Source organism: Chironomus tepperi, unplaced genomic scaffold, assembly GCF_022539635.2.
Source record: "Chironomus tepperi strain 1889 unplaced genomic scaffold, CSIRO-AGI_Ctep_v1 contig_423, whole genome shotgun sequence".
Lineage (NCBI taxonomy): Eukaryota > Metazoa > Arthropoda > Insecta > Diptera > Chironomidae > Chironomus > Chironomus tepperi.
Window position 1 is genome coordinate 589,227 of NW_027226545.1, and position 12,990 is coordinate 602,216.

At 33.9% G+C, this 12,990-nt stretch overlaps 1 protein-coding gene across 1 annotated transcript in view; it reads left to right on the top strand.

The window, feature by feature from the left end:
* The window catches only part of LOC139097486 (netrin-1-like), a 67,545-nt gene that overhangs the window by 28,755 nt on the left and 25,800 nt on the right, over window positions 1-12,990 (top strand). Inside the window, exon 2 of the mRNA XM_070649357.1 lies at window positions 1,761-1,949. Coding sequence (XP_070505458.1) covers window positions 1,761-1,949 — 189 coding nt within the window. The remainder of the gene's footprint in view (window positions 1-1,760; window positions 1,950-12,990) is intronic.

The window sequence follows — 12,990 nt, forward strand, 5'->3', positions numbered from 1 at the left end:
AGGGCAAAGAATGTGAGTACATAAGGCACTGACTCATAAAATTGAAATATGCTTGGATTGTAATAAATTTTCAAAAAACAACAACAATATGAAAAATTTCCTCACATCTAGTTTTATTGGGCTTTGTGGTGACTTTGGGGAGATGTATTGACAAAAGTTTTGTGTTTTACTGTTCAGGGGGAAATGAACTTGGTGAGGAAAGTAATGGATGAACAACTGTGAAATTTATTGCTGCTTGCTTTCTTTGTTGGAACGGTATGCAGCAAATAATGAGATTGTTTATGAAAATATAAGAATTCTAAATTGCAAAAGTTGAACTTAGTCAAATGAAGTCGACTTTTAAATCAACTGACATTGACAAGATATTCAAAAGTACTTCGAACTCTTCAAAATAAGTCAGACAATTGCTAGCAACTAGAAAAAATAGTCAAAACTTATTTGACATTGAGCCAAAAGACCAGAGTTGGCAGGACTCCTTATTTCAATTTTGTATGGGACTTCACGGACTTCAAAGAGTCCCGGAGTCAAGACTTTATAGTCTGGACTCGAAAAAAAAGTTGAGACTCCAAAGTCCTGATAATTTTGCAAAAGACCAAATAACTTGAAAAAAATTATCACTTTCACCAGAAGTCCCAATTTAGTAGAAATAGGGCTACTAATATTTTAAATCCGAACGGCACCGAAGACCACGTTGGCAGGACTCCAAAAAAGAGGCAGGACTCCAAAAAAGAGGCAGGACTAAAAGAGTTCAGACTCCATTAAAGTACAGACATCACTTTTTTGGGAGTCCGAATCGACAAAATGCTGCAAATTCTGACAATAAAGTGTCTAAACTTTGCTTTTTATCAACAAAAACCAGTTCTAAAAGCCACATTTATTCACGACCTGTTGGCGAATTTCGATCAATTTTTTTTTAAGGTTCCTTATTTGAATTTGATGAGATTGGGTCTTTCAGACAAATTTGAATTATGTCATGATTCAAAATCAGTGGGAACAATCTTTTATTTTTCGTGGCATATCTTGATATGAAGCCTTGACTAATACCGCTCACAGCAGGGCATTTTGAAAATACACAATTATTAGGTTCCTTCCTCTAATTTAAATGATGATTTCATAAATTTACTGTTAAAGAACATTACGTAACAAGTGAACAAGCCCCATATTCACATGAATTCCAACCACAATAACTTCCCATTACATTATGTGACCTATGCAGGCAACCATAAAAATTAAATAACTAAAATTTATTGCATCAAAATAAAAAATCTAAAAAAATCTCATTCAATTTACCTGGAGAAAAAGGTGAAAATCCTTAATCTAGCTTATGATACCTTTTACTTCTTTATCTGTTTAAAGAATTTAATCCTTAAATTGAATCACAACATTTCAAAAGAACGAGAATAAAAGGAAGAAATTTGTGAAATTCAAAGAATTTAATTTAATTCTTTAAATAATTTTATGGCAGAAAAAATTTCAATAGGATCTGTCTGCATTCTTTCCTTATACTTTTTTATATTATCAATATCATTTATTGCCAACCCAATCTATTATGTTTGAAGGATATAAAAATAAAATTATTTTTTTATTACATTGCAATATCCATCTGAATTAAATCAATTTCAATCTATTGTTTGCCATTGTGGATGTGGATGAGAAATGAAAAAAATTCCTCAAGATCCAATCCAGTCTCAATTGCTAAGTTTCTCATCTTTTATAGAAAAATTCTTTAATAAACAAAACAAATTTTTTTCTCATTTCAGCTTGTGAATGCAATGGACATGCGAGACAATGCCGATTCAATATGGAACTATATAAACTCTCAGGACGCGTCTCGGGTGGAGTATGTGTTGGATGTCGACATGCAACAACAGGACGACATTGCCATTATTGTCGGGAAGGCTTCTATCGTGATCCAACGAAGCCAATTGCACATAAAAAGGCATGCAAACGTAAGTTGATTTGTTGATAAATGCAGAGTAAGTGAAATGCTTTCCTTTTTTAATGCGACTGTTCAGGATGGAATGGATTATGTGCGTAGTATATGGGAATGGGATGGGAAAATGGTCAGTTATGTAGTCAGGAGACTGTTTTATTGAGCTGACATTATTATGGTAGAAAAAAAAGTCTGTTGGATGTCGAAGAATGAAGCAACATAATTTATATGTCTGAAATGAGAATGCTTGAGGAAATTTAGCATAAAAGATGACTAATCGACAAAAATTTGCTATAGCTTGATATTAGCTGGACATTAACATGCCATTAACAAAGGTTTGACCAAGAATCGTAAGCTTGCATTTTAAATGCATAGTCCTGCAGTTTTTGGTTGTACCTAATAGCTCATTCAAGTCTGCAGACCTGCAATTTTGTTCGAACCTTAGTATTAACGTACTTTAGTCCACTCAAAAATAGCTTTACTGATCTAAGAGTTAAATCACATCAACAGCAATTTATTAAATATACTCCTATCCCTACAGTTAAGTCAATACATTATGATCTATTTCACTGACTTCCCGCAAAGCACACGTCGGTACCCATGTCAGCGTGAGTCTGACCTGAGGTCAGATTAGATGGAATCAAGGCAGGATTACTTTGAAATTTTGTTTAGAACCGAATTTTTGGCCGATTCTCCACAAGGTGCCTTCCGGGCTTATTGTCCTGTTGATATGAAAATGAAGTGGAAATCTGTAAAAAAATCGATAAAATCTAAATCATAGAATACGTTTCCCGTCGAAGTAAGAAGATTTTGTGACATGTTCGAACCAAAATCCCCATAGAAGTGCATTTCACTTCTACAACTTTAATCACCGCTCCTTAATGTCCCTAAAACTCCTCTAAAATTCCATAAAACCAGAATATTCTAGAAAATAAAATTTGTCCAAAAAAAGAGCCATCCGACAGACAATAAAATAGATAAAAATAATAACAATCCATACAATATTTCTATTTATATTCATTTCCAATCCTACGCGCGACCAATTGGATTTAACGATCTATAAAAAAAAGAAAACTTCCAGAGAAGATGAGAAAAGAATTATTGGCAAAATCAGTCTATTGAGGAATAAAATATTTATTCATTTCAAGCACGTATCGTTGAAGGATAATGAAAATAATTCAATTTCTATCCATTCCCCAAAAATACAACCTAACAGATACTTACTCATATATACTGGCTTATGCCAATTGAAATGGATGTACAAACAATGGAGGGCCGCACCTATTTCGTAATCGGTCGACCGAATGGAGCCCCAAAAAAATTCAATATTCAACATTTATTCTACGAGATGCTATTTGAAGATGAATGAGCTTCGATAGCTGGGCTTGTAAAAAAAAGGACGAGAAATAGTAAAAAAAATCAATATTTATTTGAGGAAATTGTATCGGAATTGCCGTTATTTTTACAACGTAAACTTGAGTTAATTTGCTTTCTGTTTGTGCATTCATGAAGTGTTTTTGCTTACCTATGCGTTCTGTCGTTCTACAGTCTGCCATTAAATGAGGGAAGACTGACTTCATAAGAAGAAAAACTTTTATGTCTACATCAGTGATGGGTAAGCTGTGTGATGCGGCACAGTGGTATGTTGGTGACCCTTATGCCGTATGATGATGATTGGCTCCTATTGGTTCACTGTGAATCGTAGGGCGTTAATAAAGCGATTGAACAGGTCTCTGTTCCGGGCTGTTATGCCGTATGCCGTGTCCCGAAAAAACAAGGAGCATGCTCATGCGTGTGGTCTCACAATTGAGCATGCCTAATTATATTGATTGATTATACTGCATTAATTAAGGCCTTCAAAGCTGATTTCTGGACTGTAAAAGAGCTTGTCGACGTCCAAAGAACTCTTGGAAGAAAGCTGTCGTTAGAGATATTAGTAGTATGTTCCACTTGCCAATATCCGCTTGGTGTCGACCAGCGAAAAAGCTACAATAGCTTCAAACAACTCTTGTGGGAGGTCATGGATCACAACTAATCTGTAAGACCCTCGAATTAAGTAAGTAGAGTATACTCATGAACACGCCCGTTTATAATAGGTGAGTATGCTCATTATGTATTTGGGTATGCAGCTTCGATAGAGCCTCACTACCAAGCTGTGCCACACTTACTTCACTTCCTTGGCTAAGGTGCACGGGGGCCCATTGCCGCATTTAGAATTCGTCGAAAGCTGGATCTGTCTTTAGATAACTTCTGCCAGTAAGCTGTGCCATAAAAATTTAAAGGTTGCCCACCACTAGCCTACACGAATGAAATAATTATTCCGTTTCATATTCAATTTTTCAATCAGATAGATGTGAAGAATGAGAAAAGTTTCTCTTATGCTTGCTGATTTGGTCACTGGACTCGGTAGGCACTTTCACTTTTCTCCTTTTATGTCCATAATGGAATAAGAAAAATGAGAAACTTTTTTTGAACAGTGTGAAAATTAAGGGGTGTGCAAAAAAATACCAGAGTTGTGAATTAGATTGGGGAATCTCAATTATTCATGGATTAAATTTTATAGCTACAACAGCTTCTTCTCCAAACAATTTTTGGGGCTTAAAAAAATTTGTTTGGCAAAAACTTTTTTTTGTTCAACAATTCCATTGAATGAGCCTCATGAGCACCTTTTTTAGAACCTTTTGTGTGGATTAAGCTTCATTTATTTTAATGAGTTGGGATAGCTTTATCTTCTTTGTTGATTCAGTAGAATGATATTATTTGCGATAAGTTTTGACTTCTTTTTTTTGAGGCGTTCTTTGTTATGTTGACCGAAGCATTTTGTGGAGTAATTTTTTAAGTCTTCAGAATTGTCTGCTTTATAGGCTTTATGTATTTATTAGATTATGTTGAGTTTGATAATATTATGATATAAATGGAACGATTGCTACCAGCAGGCTGTAAACAAACAATTGTAAATCAGGCTCTAAGATAGTAAGCATGCAGCTTAGAAATGGCAAATAATCCTAGTGACTCTTGCCTATGACTGCGTGACTCTAGTTTAGGGCATCCTGAAATTCGATCTCTAGGCCAGCGCTAGTCTGGTGGGATTTCTTGACTTTTTTATGTCTTGTGGCTTCCAGGTAAGGCATCCAGGTAAGGAGTGACAAAACAGTGACGAAATTTGTTGCCTGAACCATCGCCTTCTGTATGAACCAGAGGTATCCTGAAATTTGACCTTCAGGCCAGCGCTAGTCTGGTCGGATTTATTTGACTTTTTTATGTCTTGTGGCTTCCAGGTAAGGCATCCAGGTAAGGAAGCCACAAGACATAAAAAAGTCAAATAAATCCGACCAGACTAGCGCTGGCCTGAAGGTCAAATTTCAGGATACCTCTGGTTCATACAGAACGCGATGGTTCAGGCAACAAATTTCGTCACTGTTTTGTCACTCGTAACCTAAGTTGTCAATCTCCCTTGGTCATGTGAATTCTATGATTTGGTTCAAATCCAGCCACATGATAGAGTCACGTCAGTTTAATGACGGAATTCGGATTAATCAAACGAATATTGTTCTATTAAGTGAAATTCAATCAATTCTTGTATTCATGGCATTCACTTCCATTAACTCAACTCTGTCTCAATCAATCATTCATAGCCGTATCCATTATGTTAAAGAAAGACGTGTGGGGCATCTGGGATACATTTGAGTGAATGGCCTCCCATGGGATTCAGTCATATTTAGTTATATCAGACGCATATAAAGCTTCTCATAAATTTTACACCAACTCCATAAAAATGAATGAAAAATGAACATCAACAGCTCCTCTACACATAGGAATATTAAATCTAATACATTTCCAATATCATACATAGTACAAAGATATTTAAAAAGGGGATCCAAAAAAGAAGTACACAAAAAGTCAAAAAGTTTCTCCTTTTTTCCATCATCTCCATCTCTTTTTTGATTGCATAAAGGAATTAAATTACAACTTTTGATTTTATTTTCAATCTATATAATTTAATCCATCCTTTCTGTTCCTACCACACTACCCTGAACTTCTATCGATTTCATTTAATTTTTGCTCCATCTACTTCTTATTTTAAAAGCAGTTTGTTGATGTACTGATGATAAAGAAATTGAGGAAAAAAAGGTTTACTTCTTAAAGGAACAAAGTTTCAGTTACAAAAAGGGATTACAACCTTAATTGTCCATCTTAGATTTCAGTCATCACTTCAATTTGTCATTGCCTTTTTCTTTATGGATTTATTGATCAAATTTGATGATAATGAATGATGGAATTGAGGGAAGTGTAGCTTAGAAAAAGTTTTCAAAGTCAATATGTACATATTAAATGAATTGCTTTTCTTGTTTCACATGTGACAAAGTTCGAGGTAAAGGTTTGATAAAGTTTATGATGAAGAAATGAAATAGGTTAATTGGTGATTTGATATATTTTGGGAAGGAAGTGCTTGTTGAATTTGTGAGATGGAATGTTAAGGAGTTTTCTAAGGTTGATTTTGAGTTATTTTCAAGTTCTAGTGGGAGTTGAAAGCTATGTTGTGTTTCGGAATTTAAAATTGTCTAGATAGTCTTGATTGGTACAAAATTTGTTGTTCAAGTTAACTCTGTGGTATCCTTGAGTTGATGATTAAAGAAAGCTCTTTATGATATTTTTTTGGATAGAACAAACAGCATATCTATGTAGGTTGCGTTTTTTTTTAAGATTTGAATGAGAATCTATCAATCTAGGCCTTAGCATAAGCAAAATATACATAAGCAAAATATACCCGAAAAGAAAAAATTGGTCAATAGATCAAAAATCCGATACTAGCTAGGTTATCATGGCTCTATCCTTCGAAACCTTTTCCCAGTTTGGGATATTAAGGACTCTAGCGTCCTCTTCAACACATTCAATCCAGGAATTCTTCAGTCGTCCTCGCGATATTTTGCCATCCACAAAGTCTGAAGAAGTCTTGGTATTAAATTCAGTTTAAATCCGGTACCATATTAGAATGGCATTAGCTTGGTGACAGATTATCGATCAATTAACCAGCTTGAACTATTTGCAGCTATTTTAGTGTAGTTTTATGCGTCCATATTTGAACAATTGGTTCCAATTGTATTAGATAGTATTCTGTTCAAAAAACCTTAGTCTGTACCTTTTTTTTTAAAGCAATATTGAGCTTTAAACTTAAAGTTGACTCACCAATTATCTTAATGGAACTTTCTTACACTTTCTTATATCACTTATCTTAAAGCTTTCACCCTTATCATTAAACTGACATTTAAAATCCTTTAATTCTTGATAATCCATGAAGCCATTTGGATATTATGTAGCTTTAGTTAAGAAACGAGAAGAAGCCTTATCAAAAATACTCCAAACTGTCTAATCAAGAGCAAAATCTGCCTAGCAGACAATAAACATACTCACCTCAATGACCCTATTCATGAGTATACTTAATCAAAAGAAGTGAGTATGCTCAATTTTGTGAGCATAATTCTTGTCTGTTCTGTTTTATTGACATTCTGTAAAATCCTCAAAAATTAATGTGTGTTTCCCCAAAAGTTGTGAATGACTCCCCAAAAAAAATTAATACCATCTACTCCAAAGAAAACAGCAAGAAGACAAAAAACTTCCTAGCAACACAAACTAAATCGTCTAATCCATAGCAAGATAAAAGAGAAATTTAATCAATGAGGCATCGACACCTTTTAACAAGAATTCAATATCAATTCTCAATCCGATAAAACTTTCAATTTAATCCATTTCTTCTTCTTCTTGATTCCTTGTTATCAAGCCAAAAGCCTTTTTTTACTGTACAGCAGCCGACAGCAAAAAAAGGCATCAAACCGATATCACATTTTTGTGTGTTAAGATGATAGCACAGAGTTCTTCTTGTTGAACCTTCATTGACCCAAATTAGGATTAAATTAAAAACAAATACGTTATACATTTTTGACTCACACCCACATTGTTTCCTACCTTTAACAAGGATCTGTAGCTTTTTTACTCTGTAACAACAAAAAAAGGGATCTCAAACCATCTTTTTATCATCATGAATGAAGTTTATAAGTAGAACAATAACAGACAATGGATTTAAAATAATGATGTGTTTTTTATTTGTACCTTAAGTCTCTCTTTCTCTGCCTTTATTTGAAGTATATATCTCTTTGTGTAACATTTCCACCCTTTCATGTATGTTTGGTTTACACATTATTTTTTTAAAAACGAAAAATTGAAGAAGACTGACTGATATCGGTCGAGTAGCATCATTAATGAATGTATCCGTATCATATTTTCTTTTTGGGGTTGATTGAAGGATATGTAGACTTTAAAATTGATGATAAGGAGGGGAATTTGAAAGCTGACTTACTTACTTTTATGGATTTACAAATCAAATGTGATCCATGGCCTTCTCTAGATGTCGAATGAAGCTGGCTCTTTCGATGGTTGCTGTCTTCCAATTTGCAATACCATGTGGAATGCTTAAGTGACCCTCCAGAGATTAGAAGTCTCTGTCAAGAGTTTTCAGGACTTTGGGACTTAAAAATCCAAACAGCTTCCACTCTGGAGTCGCCTCCTAAAAACGGCCGGACTTCACGGAGTCCGGACTTCATTAAAGTTCAGTTCATTGGAGTCCTAAATTTAATCTCCATAGGAATCCGGCCTATTCATTGGAGTCCTGACAACTCTGTCTCCGTCCATGCAAATATGCGATTTAAACCGAATCAGGAACAAAGTCAGAGTCTCACCAACAAGTCGAATCCTGTGTAGCTTAATTTGCTTTCTTTGTACTAGTTTTAATTCCCAAATGATCGGTTATAAGCCTTACCATCCTTAGCCTGATTGTGGGACTGCTACCCTTTAGACAAGGTGTCTTGGACTTTTATTCTTTGCTGTACTTTTCCCGACACATATCTCGGTTGCTAACGATTTAGCGATATCATGGAATACGACGAGAAGGACATTTGGTCAGCTAAGGAGTTAGGCTTCGATTTCCGCAATTCTCACCAACTATTGTGGTACCCAGATTTTTGATCAATTAATCAATTTAAGCAATTCATTTTGAGATTGAACATTAGAAGGTGATTGAGTTCTTTATGACAATTTCCAACAAAAGACGAGGTACAAAATGAGTGAACAATCCCCATATATTACATATGATAAACATATGAACATGAAGAAGCATTGAAAAGTATTTAAATGGCGAACCCTTTTTTCTTTGCGTACTTTTTTCCCCAAAAAAACACAAAAACTCACTTTTTTTCTCTACTCGATACTTAATACACAATGAACATACATATTCAGTTGAGTACATATTCTCTCTCTTGTTGTTTCCCTAGATAATGATGAGGCTTAGTATGTAATGTGCTTTTAGCACAAAAAAAAGGAAGAAAAATGCGATGTAGAATGTTTTTATGTATTCCTTATACGTAAAATATTGTGTTGATTTAACTCCAATGAGTATATATTCACTGCATATATGTTGGGTTCAAGCTTCTAACAATGATTGCGCTTCATTTTATTTTATATTCTTTTATTTTTCTTGTCTTATTCTTAAAAGATGGGGTTGTTAGGGGTTCTGGATGATTAAGTCGAGAAATTGATGATTTTTGCTCGATAACAGAGAAATTGGTGATTTTTAGATAGACTTTATATCAGGTTATGTAGCATAAACACACTAAATCAACGCCAATTCAATATTGAGTAGTCAGTCTAACTAAATTGATGTATAAAATGTTAACAAAGTCCTAAATTAGCATTGAATGACTAGTTTTTACCTCGAGCATTGAAAAATATCTATAAATTACTATTCCTGTCATAACTAGAAGCAGAAACGTTGACAGAGACATTTAGGGAGAGTTTCAGATTTTTTTAGTGAGGTTTTACGATTTGTGCTTCAAAAAAAAACCCCAGAAAATTGAAAAATTCTATATAAATGAGGGGATTGAAAAAGGTTTAATGTCCAATTTCCTTAATATGCCCTAATTGCACCCTGGGTTGAGGTCAATTCATACTTTTGATAATGTTAAGTCGAATTTTCTATACAAAATCAATAAAAGACAAAGAGAATGGTTTCAAGAACTTGCTCTACTTAAAAATACCAGTCAAGGATACTCACGAACGTGCTCTCAGCTTACTCTGCTCTATGTCTGCTAGCAAATCTTATTGAACTGCAAATTTCAGCATCTATTGTCCCTTAAAATCATTATTGCTACTTCCCGACACTTTATGAATCCAAGCATTCATCAGTTTCACAATATACAATTCCCTCAAAACACACAACCCCTAATCTAACATGACACAAAAGGAAGTATAATAACATAAGAAGAAAAACAAAGTATGTAAGTAAATAAGTAGGAATAAAATGAGATCTTAGAAACAGGATTGATGAACTGAGAGTTCCTGAATAAAAACAACAAGCAAGGAGTATCAAAAAAATGTCTTCTTCCATAATCCCTATTGTACTATAATGATGTTTAGTCTACCATAAAATATTCAAAATTCCTAAAGGGAGGAGGTCAGACGAGAGTTGTACATCTTACAACGTAAATTAATATTATTTCAAGTATTTTGTATTGGCAAATAATGCATAAATCCCTTTTTGCTGAATGATATAATGGCAAATTGAGTTTTGTTTGTGGGATTGTATAAACAACATTGAAAAATTGGAATTGCCAAAAAATACTTGAGAAAATTTTCAACAGTTTCTGAATAATTGACTAAGACTTATGAATTTTCAGATATTTAATTGGTATTTATGGGTTATTAATGAACTTGATTTACTCTTGTCTGTATTTTTTGAATGCTTATTGAAAATTAAGGTACACAAAATTGAGGGGTAAATTATCTGAAGATTCTTCATGTTATTAACATCCCTTAGGTACACAGATTGATGACCTTTGTGTTTTACAAAATTATTAAAATAATACTAGAAACATTTAGGTATGTAAAATATTAAATTTATAAAATTCAAGGGGAGAGACAAGATGTTCTCAAAAATAAATTCCTTCTTAGAATTTTGATATTCTTGGAAAGTATTTTATGTTTGGCAATTCTTCAAGATGTATTCGATGAGTCTTTGAGAAAAAAAATTGCTATGTGGGTTTGTTTAAATAATGCGTAGCGTTAAACATGAACTACGATTGATTTGTAGTCTAGTAGTTCAATGTTCTACTATGGATCTGTACCCGAGTGGACAAAAATACACTATACCAAGTTGATGACAAGCTAATGTTTAGTTGACGACTAGTTCTAATGTATTTTTATCCACTCACGTTAGTGCCATATTATTGAAATGTGGAAATTGTGGGACTCTGTTTCAACATGAAATTCTGTTCACTGTTTGAATCATACAACTAATCCCAAAAGGCATCTGTCATTAAAAAGGCTAGAAATAGCATTTTAAGTCGGTGTGACTTTGGTTTGGAGTTGAATTCAGTAAAATCCAGTAACACGCTGTGGTAACGCAGGAGTCGACTAAAAATCAGATATCATGGTCGTAGTGTGTTTTATATGAAGCATAGCTGACTATTCTATACAAAATGAAATTAAACTCCTTAGAAAATTCAAGAATCTTTTCCAAAATTTTGGATTGAGGTGCGGGTTATTTTATAAAGGGTAGCCCATAATGAATCTAAGTCTTGTAGACTTTATGAAAAATTCTAAAATGTTTATGAAATCAACCAAAAATCAGAAATTTTCTCCCTAATTCTTCAATGTTACACAACATCCAAACGACCCACCTGTAATGCATTGTATCTGAAGTTTTACAAATGTAAAGAAAACTTCTATTTACGTTTATTCAAGAAGAATTTATTCCCCCAAGTACAAATCCCCCCTCCCTTCATCGTATTTTGTTATCTCCACACGTATCTTTCGTGAAAATTCTATCAAATTCTTGAACAGAAAACTTAGAAAATTTGTAAAATTCATCGTTCAGTATCAATAAAGCTGCTTTAAGTGGAAGAGAATTAGCTCCCATTTCCAACATCAAATTCACATTCATTAATGAAATTCTCATTAAATGAAGTAAAAGAACTGAAAGAAAAGCTTCTCTGGCATTTAAACAACGTGACCAGAATTATGTGGTTTTTGAGGATTGAAAATAACAAGAAACCTCCAAAATGTGAAAGAAAAAACTTTTTTTTTTGTTTTTTTTTTTTAATTTTTCACTCAATTAATTTGCGCAATAAATTACGTGTTCCACAGTAATTTCCATCCATTTCACTTGTGTTATTGATTACGGGGTTGGTTTTTAAGAAATTAAATAAAAATTATTGAGAAGAGAAAGGAAAATTCACATTGTGAATGACTTGTGGAGAAAATATTTCAAAATGTGGTTTTTTGAGCATGCAAGGAAAGCATGAGTATTTTATTTCCCAATGGGAAGTCGGCAGATTTTTAATGGATGTGTGGATGATATGTGAGGAAATTTTGCAAACTAGGAAAGGAGTGATGGCTCGTTTTTGGTTATTTATAGGCAGAATTGTTAGAAATTAGTTGGGTTTTCACCAAATAATTTGACGAACTTCATCTTTAGCCGTCAAAATGTGTCGAAATCAACCGTTAAAATGCCATCAGGGCAACTTTGCGTCCAGTAGTATCATTCAGTAGTGCTACTTTATGGATATATTGAAATCGTAGGTCAATATGAATTATGACAGGGTTTATATTCAAGCCATATTGTTTAGTTACAAAAATGGGTCTAAATTTGCTGTTTAGATGCGGTTATTGTATCTTTCCGTAATGCCGCGACGTAGCTGATTTAAAAATAAAATAAACATTAGCTTATCAGACCTTAAGGTCCATAGCTGCGCGCTTATATGCGTTTCGTGGTTATTGACAGTTTAACGAGTGAGGATTTGCCAGATTTCTCGCTCAAACCTAGACCTACAGTTTATAGCGGGATCAGAACCATTTCTTCGATGACTTAGCAGACTTACTCTACTTAAAAAGTCAGAAAATGATGTCTTAGACTGGTCTGACTCTGGTTTCAAATAAGATTCGGCAATATCTGACAGCCAGCTAGAGTCAAGCTTCCTTGAAGACACAATTTTCCGATTTTTCCACCC